We start from the raw sequence: 16,615 nt of genomic DNA on the forward strand, positions 1-16,615 counted from the left end.
TGATTTCACAGTCAGTGGTTGTAGCACTAGTGTGATCCCTATAGGGGTCAGCAATGGCTGAGTGGCTGGGACTCTTGTCTCTTAGTTGAACAGTTGGGGGTTCAAATCCTGATCCAGAGACTTGAGCACAAAATCCAGGCTGGCGTTCCAGGTGCAGTGCTGAGGGAATGCCGCACTCTCGGGCCTGCTGGCTTTTGGATGCGACATCAAACCAAGGTCTCGTCTGCTTTCTCGAAGGATTCCACAGCTGGGCAGGGATGTTCTCCTCAGCGACCCCACCAATATTCCCCTCCACCGCACATCACTAAAAGTAGATCAATGAGCTCATCTCTTCATCTGAGGTCTGTGGGGCCTTGCTTGCATAAAATTAGTCCCAGTGTTTTCCCAGACGACAGAGACTGCAATTCCAAAAAATGTAATTGAACTAATGTAAAGCATTTTGGAATGTGATAAGGTTCAACATCTTCCTTGTTAGCTGTGGAATTTATCCATTTTTATCTTTCCCAAGCAGTGCTGCGGAGAATCGAGACTAAACTAGACCTCGTGTGTATGAGAAATCCAGATCCGCACCAAGGTTCCACACCGGGGATCTCTGCCCCCCAGCGGCACGGTGGCACAGTGGTTAGCGCTGCTGCCTCTCAGCGCCAGGAACCCTGACTCAGGTCACCATCTGTGTGGAGATTGCACGTTCTCCCCGTGTCTGCGTGGGTTTCCTCCCGGGTGCTCCGGTTTCCTCCCACAGTCTGAAAGATGTGCTGGCGAGGGTGAATTGGCCGTGCTAAATACTCCCTCAGTGTAACCCGAACAGGCGCCGGAGTGTGGCGACTAGGGGAATTTCACAGTAACTTCATTGCAGTGTTAATGTAAGCCTCACTTGTGACTGTAATAAATAAACTTTCCTGACTGCCAGTCTCCTGCCCAGGACTTGCCGGCAGCATCCAGGGATCTGTGGGCTAGAACCTGCAGAGGGGCAGAAATGGAGCAAAGGGCATCTGTCAACCTCTGCTGAGATCTGAGTAAGATTTCGCCAAGGCGAAATAGAAAGAAAGTCTCCTGACCCTCTTGCCAAAGTCAAGTATTATCAACTCTGAAGAAGAATTATGCGGGCTCAAAGCTCTATTTCTTTCTCTACAGAAAGGTGGGCAGTCCCATATCAAACAGGACGAATGGCCACCCCCAGTTCCAGGACCCAGCAATGTAATCCCTGCCCCCACCCAGGGGGAAAAACAAGCTTGGAGCTCTGGCAACAGCCACAGGAGGAGCCATTCAGCCCCTCTAGCCTGACTCACCCAATCACTCACCCACATGGCTAATTTGGGAGCTAAACCTCATCCACCCACCTCGCCTCCGTATCCACGCCCTCGGGCAGCAAAAACTATCCCCACCTCAGACTGAAAATGATTCAATTATCCGCTGTTTTATATGGGAGGGAGTTTCCCATTCAACCAGCACACTCTGTGGAACTCTTGAGCGGCACAGTGGTTAGCACGGCTGCCCCACAGCGCCAGGTACCCGGGTTCGATTCCAGCCTCGGGTCACTGTCCATGTGGAGTTTGCACATTCTCCCCGTGTCTGCGTGGGTTTCCTCCAGGTGCTCCGGTTTCCTCCCACACTCCAAAGATACGCAGGTTAGGTTGAGTGACCATGATAAATTGACCCTAATGTCGGGGGATTAGCAGATTAGGTGCATTGGCCGTGCTAAATTCTCCCTCAGTGTACCCGAACAGGCGCCGGAGTGTGGCGACTAGGGGATTTTCACAGTAACTTCATTGCCGTGTTAATGTAAGCCTATTTGTGATTAATAAATACAACTTTACTTTTACTTTTTATCAGCAGGGTAAATGAGGGTTACGGGAATAGGGCCTGGGTGGGATTGTGGTCGGTACAGACTCGATGGGCTGAATAGCCTCCTTCTGCACTGTAGGGATTCTATGATTCTAGAATGTTAAGCAGTTTGTACCCATTCTGAAGATTGGGCAGGGGGACAATGCAGAAACTGAACCAATGTTTTAACCAGAATCCTTCTGTTTCTTCACCAATTTTACACTCTGGTCTGAAAGTTACATACGCTCTGGGATTGGCCAGAATAACAAACCGTTTGCGAGTGTCCTGATTGGTGAAGAAGTTTTGCGGGGTAAAGTCAGGCGAGCACAGGGTGTAGCAAACGAACCTCGCTCTCCACTTCTTCAGTCTTTCAAATTCAAGAGGCTTTTGGGGCATCTTTGATGTGGAGGTGCCGGCGTTGGACTGGGGTGGGCACAGTATGAAGTCTCACAACACCAGGTTAAAGTCCAACAGGTTTATTTGGAGTCACGAGCTTTCGGAGTACTGCTCCTTCACCAGATGAGTGGAGCAGCACTCCGAAAGCTCGTGCTACCAAATAAACCTGTTGGACTTTAACCTGGTGTTGTGAGACTACTTACGGGGCATCTTTAATCAGCTGCGTTCTGTTTTCTTTCAAGTTATTACAATAACCGCCCAATGGAACTGTTTCACTTTCCCTCCTAACATCAAAACACTGAGGGGTTAACAGGAAAAGCTTGTTTGGATGGGGCTGTGCAACAGGAACAAGTTTTGACCACTTTGTTTCCGGGGTTCTGAGTCCTGGATTAAGATGATAAACTGCGCTCACTGTTTGTGGAGGATCGGGAATCAGTTTTCATTACAATCGTTTTCTTTGCAGTTAGAGCAACCTTCCAGTTCCATGTGCAGCATTTGTCTGATCACTGAGTGCGTGTTCCGTGACTCACTGACTCCCTGCCCAAGATCAGGCAGTTCTGGAGATCTATTCAGGCACCCACGTCCATTCCTGGCACTTGTTTCGCTCAGTTTAACATTGAGATGTTTTTAAGCACATTTGCAAAAGCTTAATTTAGCCTGGCATTGATGTGCTGAGAACGGTCAGGTCAGAAGACCAGCTGGCCATTCGGCCCATCGAGTCTGCTCTGCCACTCGGTGACATCATGACTGATCTGATGTGATAATCCTCAACTCCACTTTCTCGCCTTATCCCCATAACCCTCGATTCCGTTACTGATTAAAAATCTGTCTATCTCAGCCTTGAACATACTTAACGACCCGGACTCTACAGCCCTCTGCGGGGAAAGAATTCCACAGATTCACTCCCGTCCGAGAGAAGAAATTCCTCATGCCATTTGCCCTATCGCCATCTTTGGTTACTGTGACTCTCTCCCACAATCTATTTCTAGTTTTTCCCCTCTATTTCTCTCTCTCTCTGACTCATCATTTCATTTTCTTTTGTTTTCTGTCTCTGAATTTCTTTGGTAACCCATGTCTCTCTCACCCTTTAGTCGGTTTGTTCGGCCTGTACCCGTGAGATGCCTGTACCCACTGCCGCTGCCTGTCCTTGCTGCCGCCTGTACCCGCGTGACGCCTGTCCTTGCTGCCGCCTGTACCCGCGCGACGCCTGTCCTTTTGTCAATAGAAAAATCTTCACTTTGATCAAACTTGCACTCAAAGGAAGGGCATCAAACTCCTCCAACGCTCAGTATTGTCTGTCTTGAGCTGCTATTTTAGTTAAGGTGATGATTGGAGACTGGTTAAGACTAAGCTGTCTATTCTGAGCTATGATGTGGAGATGCTGGCGTTGGACTGGGGTGGGCACAGTAAGAAGTCTCTCAACACCAGGTTAAAGTCCAACAGGTTTATTTGGTAGCACGAGCTTTCGGAGCGCCGCTCCTTCCTCAGGTGAGACTCACCTGATGAAGGAGCAGTGCTCTGAAAGCTCGTGCGACCAAATAAACCTGTTGGACTTTAACCTGGTGTTGTGAGACTTCTTACTATTCTCATCTAAGAATAGGTTGTGAGCTAACGTCTTTCTCCAAACCTCACAATAACCCCCTCAAACCGAGAGATCCTCCTCGTTTCCTCATTCATCTCCCAGTAGCAATCTTGCCTCAGTGTCAGAAGGTTGTAGGTTCTGGAGACCTGAGCAGATAATCCAGGCTGGCATTCCAGTGCCGTACCGAGGGAGTGCTGCACACTCACTTTTGGATCAGGTGTTAAACTGATGCCTCATCCTGCCCTATCAGGTGGGTGTAAAACAGCGATGGGTAATCGGGGCGAGTGAATGAGTGGGCTGCATGAGTGGCCCTCCATTTCGGTGGGCCACAAGATTGAAACCAGGCTTGTTCACTAACTGGGACCCCATGAATAAGATTAAATACATTTAATACATGCTGAATATTTCATAACGAGTTTTAAAGTTTGTTTATTCGTGTCAAAGTAGGTTTACATTAACACTGCAATGAAGTTACTGTGAAAATCCCCTAGTGGCCACACTCCGGCGCCTGTTCGGGTTACACTGAGGGAGAATTTAGCACGGCCAATGCACCCTAACCAGCACGTCTTTCAGACTGTGGGAGGAAACCGGAGCACCCGGAGGAAACCCACGCAGACTCGGGGAGAATGTGCAGACTCCGCACAGACAGTGTCCCAAGCCGGGAATCGAACCCGGGTCCCTGATGCTGAGAGGCAGCAGTGCTAACCACTGTGCCGAGTTGTAGATAATGCTGAGTGATTTATAATATTAATAGAACTGTCATCAACTGCAAATGCTAAAACCAAAAGAAATATTGATGCTTTGGACACAGAGCACGGCTCTCACAGTCAGTGTTGTGGGCAATCAGCACACACCTTACTTCACCCTGCCCTTGCTTCACGTGCGAATCACTTCAGTCAGACCGGGAGGAACAAATCTACGTGGGGGGAAATCAGTGGAATGTGGCAACCCCGCAGACGGGCAAGGGACAACGCAATGTCTTGTGGGCCGCACTCGGAACCCAGGTGGGCCGCATGTGACCCGAGGGTTGCAGGTTGCCCACTGCTGCTGTAAAAGAGAAGGGGGAGTTATACCCATTGTCCAGGTGAATATCTATCCTTCAAACAACATCAGTGGAATTAGAACACGTTATCGGTAGCACTGTTTCTGGGAGCTTGCTGTGTGTCAATTGGCTGCCACATCTCCTACATTCCAACAGTGACTTCCAAACAAAATCTCATTTCATTGACTTTAAAGGGGGCAGCACAGAGGTTAGCACTGCTGCCTCACAGCGCCGGGGACCCGGGTTCGATTCCCGGTTTGGGTCACTGCGTGTGCGGAGTCTGCACATTCTCCCCGTGTCTGCGTGGGTTTCCTCCGGGTGCTCCGGTTTCCTCCCACAATCTGAAAGACGTGCTGGTTAGGGTGCATTGGCCGTGCTAAATTCTCCCTCAGTGTACCCGAACAGGCGCCGGAGTGTGGCGACGAGGGGATTTTCATAGTAACTTCATTGCAGTGTTAATGTAAGCCTTACTTATGACTAATAAATAAATAAACTTTAAAGCATTTTGAAATATTCATGAGGTTCTGAAAAGAAGAATGGGAATTGTTCCACAGAGAGCTAGCATTGACCCGATGGGCCAAGTGGCCTCCTTTCTGTAAGCCAAAGATTGAATGACCTATGAAATGTGTTGTAGAAATGTAAGTCTTTTTTTAAATGTTAAGAGATTGTGAGCGTCACCTTGCTGAGGCAGTTTGATTTATGCTGGAACCGTGTGGTGATGACTGAATCAAAACGGCTGAACGCCATTCAGCCCATTGTTTGACTGATATCCACTTTGTGTTTCTAGCCTCCAGCCCATGTGAGCTCAATTGTTTAGCCAAAGGGAAGAACTTTTACTACAATTTTGGTCGGGTGTTGGACGGGACTAAATGTGAGGCTGGTTCCGATGGTGTCTGCATCAATGGACAGTGTTTGGTAAGTGAAACCGGGGATTAGAGGGTCTGAGAGGAGGTATTTAAGAGGTGGTAATGCCTCCATAGAGACTGAAGCACAATTTGCACTAGTGTTGTTCACTGACTAGCTCCAGGTGAGACAGACGGCACAGAGGTTAGCACTGCTGCCTCACAGCGCCAGGGACCCGGGTTCAATTCCCGGCTTGGGTCACTGTCTGTGCGGAGTCTGCACATGCTCCCTGTGTCTGCGTGGGTTTCCTCCGGGTGCTCCGGTTTCCTCCCACAGTCCAAACATGTGCGGGTTAGGTGGATTGGCCATGCTGAATTGCCCTTAGTGTCAGGGGGACTAGCTAAGCTAAAAGTCTGGGTTATGGGGATAGGGCCTGGGTGGGATTGTGGTCGGTGCAGACTCGATGGGCTGAATGGCCTCCTTCTGCACTGTAGGGATTCTGTGATCTATGAACCACGAAACAACTTTAACCAGGAGCATTCATGTTAGTAGAAAGTCACCTCTTTGTATCAGCGAGTCAGCTGTGACTCTGGGTTTCTCTGACAACTCTGCGTCAGAAAGATCTACTCCAGAGAGAAGCGATTCCTGCTGGTATTATCGTTGGACTGTTAATCCAGAAACTCAGCTCATGTTCTGGGGACCCGGGTTTGAATTCAATAAGAAATATCTGGAACTAAGAATCTACTGATAACCATGGAAACATTGTCGATTGTTGGAAAAACCCATCTGGTTCACTAATGTCCCTTTAGGGAAGGGAATCTGCCATCCTTACCCGGTCTGGCCTACATGTGACTCCAGAGCCACAGCAATGTGGTTGACTCTCAACTGTCCTCCGAGGGCTACTAGGGATGGGCAATAAATGCTGGCCCAGCCAGCGACGCCCATGTCCCACAAATGAATCAAAAGAAGTTTAAGCACAATATCCAAGCTAATATTGCAGTGCGGTCCTGAGGGAGTGCTGTTGAGTTGGAGGTGCTGTCTTTTGGAGGAGTCACTGTGGGAGGCCATTTGACTCATCGCAAAGTCCAGGTCTCAATTGCTTTCTCGATCCCATTCCGAAGAATAATGGGAGAGTTTTCCCCAGTGTCCTGGCCAATATTCCCTCAGTCAACATCCCAAAAACAGGTTATCTGGTCTTTATCAGATTGTTATTTGTGGGGTCTTGCTGTGTGCAAATTGGCTGTTGCAATTCCTACATTATAACGAGTGACTACGCTTCTAAAAGTACTTCACTGGCCGAGACCTCCAGAAGGCACAATTGAACAAATTCTTTATTTTTTTAAAATTCTGGGACCTGTTCCACATCTTTAATCTGTGTTCTATTTTAATCTAATAACGGAATCATTCCAGAACAATATTACCACAGAAAAGCAGTTTGTACAGAAGGTCAGAGGTGGGGGGGTTAAGGGAGCAGCTCATAATCCCTGGGCTGCCCCTTCATGAGAAAGCTGCAGCTTTGAAAGGGAAACTTGGGGTCACTTTGTGATCCAGGCAGAACAGAGGGCGAGGCTCACAGTCGCAAAAGGCACTCACAATCCACTGGGTTGGTGATGCTCACTGGCCTCCCGTCTCCGAGGGAGAGGACTTTATAAAACAAATGTATTCCTGACATCAATGGGAAGTGGGCGTCACTGGGCAAGGCCAGCAGTTAGAACATAGACAAAATACAGCACAAACAGGCCCTTTGGCCCACAAGTTGCGCCGGTCATGTCCCTACCTACCTAGGCTTATATATAGGCTTACCTATAACCCTCAATCCTATTAAGTTCCATGTACTCATCTAGAAGTCTCTTAAAAGACCCTATCGAGTTTGCCTCCACCACCACTGACGGCAGCCGATTCCACTCACCCACCACCCTCTGAGTGAAAAATTTACCCCTGACATCTCCTCTGTACCTACTCCCCAGCACCTTAAACCTGTGTCCTCTCGTAGCAGCCATTTCAGCCCTGGGAAAAAAGCCTCCGAGAATCCACCCGATCTATACCTCTCAACATGTTGTACACCTCTATCAGGTCACCTCTCATCCTTCGTCTCTCCAAGGAGAAAAGACCGAGCTCCCTCAACCTATCCTCATAAGGCGTGCCAACCAATCCAGGCAACATCCTTGTAAATCTTCTCTGCACTCTTTCAATCATTTCCACATCCCTCCTGTAATGAGGCGACCAGAACTGAGCACAGTACTCCAAGTGGGGTCTGACGAGGGTCTTATAAAGCTGCATAATTATCTCCCGACTCCTAAACTCAATCCCTCGATTGATGAAAGCCAGCACACCATACGCCTTCTTAACCACCTCCTCTACCTGCGAGGCTGATTTAAGAGTCCTATGGACTCTTAAACAGTTGTTGCCTGTCCTTAATTACCTTCATAAGTGGTCATTTCAGAGGGACAATTAAGAGTCACCTGTAGACCAGGTAAGGATGGCAGATTTCTATAGTGAAGCAGGTGGATTTTTACAATAATGGTTACCATTACTGGGACTAAATTTTTAATTTCAGATTCCACCAGTTCCCGGATAGGATTCGAACCCCTTAGCCTGGGCTTCAAGATTGCTAGTCCAGTGACATTACCACTGTGCTACAGTGTCCCTCTGTGGACACTTATCAAATAAAAGGGGAACAGCAGCATCAATTGAGGGTGTTTCTGATCTCTTCAATATTAAAGTTTATTTATTAGTCACAAGTAAGGCTTACATTAACACTGCAATGAAGTTACTGTGAAAATCCCCTATTCAACACACTCCGGCGCCTGTTCAGGTACACTGAGGGAGAATTTAGCATGGCCAATCCACCTAATCAGCACATCTTTCGGACTGTGGGAGGAAACCGGAGCACCCGGAGGAAACCCACGCAGACACGGGGAGAACGTGCAGACTCCACACAGACAGTGACCCAAGCCGGGAATCGAACCCGGGTCCCTGGCGCTGTGAGGCAGCAGCGCTAACCACTGTGCCGCCGTGCCACCCCCATTCCCATTGTTCTACAATCAGCAGCCGTGCCTTCAGCTGCCTGGGTCCTGAGGTCAGCTACTCCCTCCCTAAAACCTCACTCTCTCCTCCTTTAATACACTCCTTAAAACCCACGTCCCAAATCAAACACCTGTCCTAGTTTCTCCTTACCTGGTCAGTGTCATGTTGTGTTCGGGAGTGTTCTTGTGACGTATGTAGGAGTGTTGAAGCTCCTATATAAATACAGCTCTGTGAGTGAAGCACTGCATCAAACAGGGAAGGCCCCAAGATCTCAGTGACATCCTTATCCCTGTGCATCATGTCTCATCCCACCACCACTCTCCCCCATCAGCGAGTGAGCTGTTACTGTCACAGGCTGACGTGGGAAGCTCCTTCCTGCATCTCGGTCACTCCTGTGTTGTCAAGTTATTCCCTGATTCTTCCTCCAGCGCTGAGCCTCCACCCTGGGGTAGAGCTGTCAGTTATTCCTGCCCCCAGTGAGGAGACAGGCCCCTCAAGACAGCTGGGGCCAAAACTGGACAGAGGAAAGACGGGGAGAGAGGGGCCATTAATCCCATCAATTGGGATTGGATTGAACAGGGTGACGAGGGTTGGGCAATAAATGCTGCCCATCTCTAACGAATGAATAAAGAAAACAGTCTGGAGGTAAGAGGAGACTCTTGTCCCGATGTTCCCACAATCATAGAAACCCTACAGTACAGAAAGAGGCCATTCGGCCCATCGAGTCTGCACTGACCACAATCCCACCCAGGCACTACCCCCATATCCCTACATATTTTACCCACTAATCCCTCTAACCTACGCATCCCAGGACACTAAGGGGCAATTTTAGCATGGCCAATCAACCTAACCCGCACATCTTTGGACTGTGGGAGGAAACCGGAGCACCCGGAGGAAACCCACGCAGACACGAGGAGAATGTGCAAACTCCACACAGACAGTGACCCAAGCCGGGAATCGAACCCAGGTCCCTGGAGCTGTGAAGCAGCAGTGCTAACCACTGTGCTACCGTGCCGCCAAATCGTCAAATCTATCACATGAACAGGGGGAGGCCATTCGGCCCGTTGGGTCTGTTCCACTATAGACTGAGATCATGGTTAATTTGTCCGTCAACCCCATTCACCCACCTTCCCTCCATATCCCTCGATAACCCTTTCCAAAAGCCCCTCTCCTGGACAGTTCCAATTAATCCCCCCCCCCCGCCACCGTCCCCCACTCCCCCCCCCCTGCCACCGTCCCCCACTCCCCCCACTCTTTCTCCCCCCCCCCCCCCCCCGCCACCGTTCTCCCACTCCCCCCCATCTTTGTATTTTAGTATTTTGAACACCTTGATTCGATCATTCTTTAATCGTTTAAACAAGACACTCCCATTCTGTTAATGCAGCTTGGCTCTTCAGTTAACTCTCTCCCATCCCCAGCGATCACTCCATACTGCGCCCTCTCCAAGGCCAATAACTCCTTCCTGAGGAACACTGCCCAGAACGCAAGCCAGTTACTGCGGGGGGGGGGGAGCTGTAATCTAGGGGCTATAACCAAGGCTGTGGTTGTAACCAGGACTGTGACTAGGAATGTAATCAGGGCTGTAATCAAGGCCCTCTGCCCAGTTGGAGAATGTTCCCTGTTCTCTCTCTCTCTCTAACAGAGACCAGTTCCTCGGTTGATCTGTTCCAGTCCAGGGCCCAGGCTGCAGCTGTCAGTGACATTGCACCTTTCAGCATGGTGTGTCAGTGCTGATCCCTCCTGAACTTCTCACTCTCCCCGTGTATCCGCTTTTATAATGTTTGGAGTTTCAGCATCATTCTGTGTGTCACTGTCTACCCACCTTCTCTCCTTCAGGCAGTCGGTTGTGGTCACATCCTGGGCTCCGAGGAGAAGGAGGATATGTGCGGTGTCTGTGGCGGCCAGAACAACACGTGTCAGCAATATCGGAGTGTTTTCATCACTCCCCATCTCACTCCTGGTGATTGTTTGACACTCCCCTGGTGAATGACCAGGAACAACTCCTGTGTGCTTGTGTGTATGTGAATGTGTGAAGGTGTGTGTGGGCACATGTGTGTGTATGCGTGTGTGCGCGTTGGTGTCCTCCTTGTGTGTCTGTATGTATGTGTGTGTGAGTATGTCTTAGACGGGACTCCCACCCTTGCCCTGCTGAAGCCCTGAAGTAGCCACTTAATAACCGCATAAAGGCCTTTCCTCCTCAGCTTGAGTTTTTAGGCTGATGGATCGGGGGAGGGAATCATCAAAGTTTGATCTTGGCTGGGAAGTAGCCTCTGCCTCCAACAGAAGTCCTCTCCTGACTGGGCCTCCTTCGAGCCCAGAGACCACCAGACCTCCCCCGCATTCCCCTCCCCAACTCACCACCGACACCCCAATCACCCTCTTTGTGACCCCGACACCCCCCCCCACCCCCCCCAAGTCCATCCCTACCCCCTCATTGGCTGGCAGCTCTCCAAGGCGGGACTTTCTCCCGATGACAGGTGGAGATTCTGCCAATCATCACTCGGCCCTGCTAGATCCAGTGGGAATGTGTGGCAGTGTGTCGGTGCTGTCCTGAATAGTCAGGTCTGTGTGTCAGTGTGTCTCACCCTATGCGTGTATCTCTGTGTGTGGGACTGTCTCAGTGTATAAGGGCCGATTCACCTCTCCCTTCAGGCTCACTGGAATATAACGAGGTCACCATGATCCCAGCCGGTGCCACTTATATTAAAGTGACTGATAACAGCAGCAACTATCTGGGTGAGTAATGACTTATCTCTAAACTTTAATATTTAAAAACCTCGACGGACACCTGATGCCACAATCCAGTTTGGAATTGAGGTCAACATTGGGGAGACCCTGTCTCCAATGTTCTGTTCCGGGAGGGTGAAATTATGCACTTTCATCGACTTCATTAGAAACACAAGAGGATTTATTAATAAGACGTGTTCAACAGCACAGCAGCCACACGACTGCACCAAGTCCCCTACCTGTCTCTCTGCCTGAGAGACCCCCACCCCTGGGGTGATTACCCACTCTGACTCCCAATTGGTCCCCCAAGCCAGGTGACCCTTACTCTACTGTGTTGTCCTTAAGGGGGCAATCACCACAGAGGGAAGTACGGGTTGTGTGAATTAACTCACACAGGATGTGTCTAATAAGAACTAGGAGCAGGAGTAGGCCACCTGGCCCCTCGAGCCTGCTCCGCCATTCAATAAGATCATGGCTGATCTTTTCGTGGACTCAGCTCCACTTACCCGCCCGCTCACCATAACCCCTTAATTCCTTTACTGTTCAAAAATTTATCTATCCTTGCCTTAAAAACATTCAATGAGGTGTAGCCTCAACTGCTTCACTGAGCAGGGAATTCCACAGATTCACAACCATTTGCGTGAAGAAGTTCCTCCTCAACTCAGTCCCAAACCTGCTCCCCCTTATTTTGAGGCCATGCCCCCTAGTTCCAGTTTCACCCGCCAGTGGAAACAACTTCCCTGCTTCTATCTTATCTATTCCCTTCATAATCTTACATGTTTCTATAAGATCTCCCCTCATTCTTCTGAATTCCAATGAGTATAGCCCCAGTCTACTCAGTTTCTCCTCAGGAGGGGGGGTCATTGAATAAATTCTGGTGAGATTAAAAGGGTTAAATGATGAGAACAGGTTGCACAGACTAATCTTGAATCTGAAAGATGAAGGGGTGATCGATTTGAGGTGTTTAAGGTGATTTAACCTATTTCCTCTGGGCGGGGGAGTCTTGACCAAGGGGATAGATTTAAACTGGACCAGTTGGGGTGATATCAGGAAGAAGGGGGGTGATAGCGTAGTGATATTTCTATTCGTGGGACATGGGCATCGCTGGCTGGGCCAGCATTTATTACCCATCCCTAGTTGCCCTTGTTCAGAGGGCAGTTGAGTGTCAAGAACATTGCTGTGGCTCTGGAGCCACATGTAGGCCAGACCGGGTAAGGACGGCAGATTTCCTTCCCTAAAGGGATATTAGTGACCCAGATGGGTTTTTCCGACAATCGACAATGGTTTCATGGTCATCAGTTGAGTCATAGAGTCATAGAAGTTTGCAGCATGAAAACTGCCCTGTCGGTGTCCATGCCTCCCAGTTTTTATTATTAAGCTAATCCCAATTGCCTGCATTTGGCCCATATCCCCCTATACCCATCCTACCCATAGAACTGTCTAAACGCTTTTTAAAAGACAAAATTGTACCCGCCTCTACTACTGCCTCTGGCAGCTTGTTCCAGACACTCACCACCCTCTGTTTGAAACAATTGCCTCTCTGGACCCATTTGTATCTCTCCCTTCTCACCTTAAACCTATGCCCTCTAGTTTTAGACTCTCCTACCTTTGGGAAAGATGTTGACTATCCACCTTATCTATACCCCTCATTATTTTTTAGACCCTCTGAGATAATGAGTAGATTCTTAATTCCAGATATTTTTTACTGAATTCAAATTCCACCATCTGCCGTGCCGGGATTCGAACCGGGGTCCCCCAGAACATCAGCTGAGTTTCTGGATTAATAGTCTAGCAATAATATCACTAGGCCATCGCCTCCCCCACACTGCTACTGGACTAGTAATCCAGAGACCCAGGGTTACGCTCTGACAGATGGTGAAATTTGAATTCAATAAAAACATCCAGAATTAAAATTCTAATGGTGGGCATGAAATAATTGTCAGAAAAACCCATCCAGTTCACTAATGTCTTTCAGGGAAGGAAATCTGCCGTCCTTACCCGGTCTGGCCTACATGTGACTCCAGAGCCACAGCAATGTGGTTGTCTCTCAACTGCCGTCTGAGGAAGGGGAGATGTAACATCACTGACAATACACAGCACTGGCAGGGGTTCAGGAACTAGAGCACACAGGTGTAACACCCAGGGGAGACGATGGCCTAGTGGTATTATCGATAGACTATGAATCCAGAAACTATGAACCCAGAATGTCCTGGGGACCCGGGTTTGAATCCCGCCACAGCAGGTGGTGAAATTTGAATTCAATTTTTTTTAAAATCTGAAATTAAGATTCTACTGATGACCATGAAACCCATTGTCGATTATCAGAAAAACCCCATCTGGTTCACTAATGTCCTTTAGGGAAGGAAATCTGCCGTCCTTACCCGGTCTGGCCTACACGTGGCTCCAGAGCCACAGCAATGTGGTTGACTCTCAACTGCCCTCCGAGGGCAACTAGGGATGGGCAATAAATGCTGGGCCCAGCCAGTGACACCCATGTCCCATAAAAGAATAAAAAAACAATTCTCACACAAAAGGGAGTGGGGATCTAGAACTTCCTTCCGCAAAAACCTGTTGATCCGGGATGAAGGTGAGGCTACGGTGTCCCCTGTAGGGAGTGAACACTAACTCCAGCCTACACTGAGGCAGCTGATTGACTGGATCCTGGACCCAACGAGGCAGCTTTCCCCCACTGGAGTGTGTGTGTGAGTGAGTGTCAGGTGCAGGACAGGACTGGATAACCCCAACGATCGAATAAGCCATTGGCAGTTTTGATTTGCGCAATAGATGGGTGTGTTTGGGATTTTTGTCACCATCTCTTGGGGGGGAGGGAGGAGTTGCTTAAGTGAATGAATGCTAATGGGGTGGGATAGATACACTGTGTCCATGGAACCAGGGTCCCAGCGACTGTGTGTCTTCAGCCGGGGTGGGGGGGTGGTTTGGGAGAAGAGTTAGCCCTTGGCTGTTGCCTCTCTCTGTGTTTCACCGGTAACTCTGGTAGAGCAAGTTTTGCATTTGTAATTCAGTCTTTCACCTGTTGAATTCCCATTAGCTTTACAGAGCAGAAACTATAACTACATCATCAACGGGAACTGGGCCATTAACTGGCCAGGGACGTACGCTGCAGCTGGGACCAAGGTCCACTACAGGCGGTCAGCCGACCACGGAGAGAGTCTGGAGGCGATTGGACCCACGAAAGAGGACCTGCATTTGATGGTAAAATCAATCATTGCAATCAAGCAGAACTCCTCACCCACTGCCTGGAAATGGAGACTCCTCACTCTGTCTCCAACTCAATCACTCTGAAGACTTTGAACCTGTGGGTTTCCTCACTTTGCACTATCTGATGAATATTAAAAGCTGAGTTTGGTGTCTAAATTCTCCCGAGCATTCTCCTGCGCTAACATTTAGATGTTTGGTTCTCAGCTAACACTGCCTCAGGAATCAAAACATCTTGCCACAGATGTGTTCAATTGAGCGAAGCAGCAGATCTGAAAGGATTGGAGAGGTAGTGAAGGAACAGTGCCAAGGTTCCAGCCATTCCTTTGAAATATTTCTGCTGATGTGCTTCAGATAAAACTCTCTCTGATCTTGTCCTGAACAGATGTAATTGGCAAAACTCCACAGAAGGTGGTTTTGTGCAGAAGGAGCGTTGGCGCCCGCTCTCTCGCACAGACTCTCCGTGTGCACTGCCCAAACCGGAATTAGTGAATCAGAATCTTACAGATGAGAAAGAGGCCATGCTGTCCATTTTACCTGTGCCAGCTCCATGCGACCACATGAAATAGGGGCAGGAGTAGACCATTCGGCCCCTCGAGCCTGCTCCGCAATTCAATAAGATCATGGCTGGTCTGAAACCAAAAGAGAAAACGCTGGAAAATCTCAGCGGGTCTGGCAGCATCTGTGAGGAGAGAAAAGAGCTGACGTTTCGAGTCCGGACGACCCTTTGTCAAAGCTTACAGACGCTGCCGGACTTGCTGAGATTTTCCAGCATTTTCTCTTTTGGTTTCGGATTCCAGCACCCGCAGTAATTTGCTTTTATTCATGGCTGGTCTGTTTGTGTTTTGAGTTCTACATTCTCATCTACCCCTGATAATCTTGAACGATCTATCCAATTAACCCCCTCAGGCCCTGCTTTTTCTCCATAATCCTACAAATGTTTTTCCTTTATGATATGTTTCTCCAATTCCCTGTTGAAAGTTCTTGTTGAATCTGCTTCCACCGCCCTTTCAGGCAGCGCCTTCCAGATCACAACTCGCCGCATAGGAAAAGAACTCGCCAGCTCCTCATTTGGATCTTTTGCCGATCTGTAGGCGCTACCAGACATTCCAGCGCAGTACTGTGGGTTTTATTCATGGGACATTTTGGACAGTGTTGTGGGTCTGGAGTCACATGTAGGCCAGACCAGGTAAGGACGGCAGATTTCCTTCCCTGAAGGACATTAGTGAACCAGATGGGTTTTTCCGACAATGGTTTCATGGTCATCAGTAGATTCTTAATTCCAGATGTTTTTTATTGAATTCAAATTCCACCATCTGCCGTGGCGGGATTCGAACCCGGGTCCCCCAGAACATTAGCTGAGTTTCTGGGTTAATAGTCTAGTGATAATACCACTAGGCTGTCGCCTCCACTAGGTGTTACACCTCCTGTGTGCTCTGGTTACTGAACCTGTGTAAGAAGTCTCACAACACCAGGTTAAAGTTCAACAGGTTTATTTGGTAGCAAATACCATAAGCTTTCGGAGCACTGCTCCTTCGTCAGATGGAGTGGATATCTGCTCTCAAACAGTGCACAGACACAGAAATCAAGTTACAGAATACTAATTAGAATGCGAATCTCTACAGCCAGCCAGGTCTTAAAGGTACAGACAATGTGGGTGGAGGGAGCATTCAACACAGGTTAAAGAGATGTGTATTGTCTCCAGACAGAACAGCTAGTGAGATTCTGCAAGACCAGGGGGAAAGCTGTGGGGGTTACTGATAATGTGACATAAATCCAACATCCCGGTTTAGGCCGTCCTCATGTGTGCGGAACTTGGCTATCAGTTTCTGCTCAGCGACTCTGCGCTGTCGTGTGTCGTGAAGGCCGCCTTGGAGAACGCTTACCTGAAGATCCAAGGCTGAATGCCCGTGACTGCTGAAGTGCTCCCCCACAGGAAGAGAACAGTCTTGCCTGGT

At 49.0% G+C, this 16,615-nt stretch overlaps 1 protein-coding gene across 1 annotated transcript in view; it reads left to right on the forward strand.

Annotated features, from left to right (window-relative positions):
- The window catches only part of adamtsl5 (ADAMTS like 5), a 45,297-nt gene that overhangs the window by 15,416 nt on the left and 13,266 nt on the right, over positions 1-16,615 (forward strand). Inside the window, exons 6-9 of the mRNA XM_078199828.1 lie at positions 5,632-5,759; positions 10,551-10,674; positions 11,367-11,450; positions 14,491-14,654. Coding sequence (XP_078055954.1) covers positions 5,632-5,759; positions 10,551-10,674; positions 11,367-11,450; positions 14,491-14,654 — 500 coding nt within the window. The remainder of the gene's footprint in view (positions 1-5,631; positions 5,760-10,550; positions 10,675-11,366; positions 11,451-14,490; positions 14,655-16,615) is intronic.

The sequence above is a fragment of the Mustelus asterias genome, chromosome 29, assembly GCF_964213995.1.
Source record: "Mustelus asterias chromosome 29, sMusAst1.hap1.1, whole genome shotgun sequence".
Classification (NCBI taxonomy): domain Eukaryota; kingdom Metazoa; phylum Chordata; class Chondrichthyes; order Carcharhiniformes; family Triakidae; genus Mustelus; species Mustelus asterias.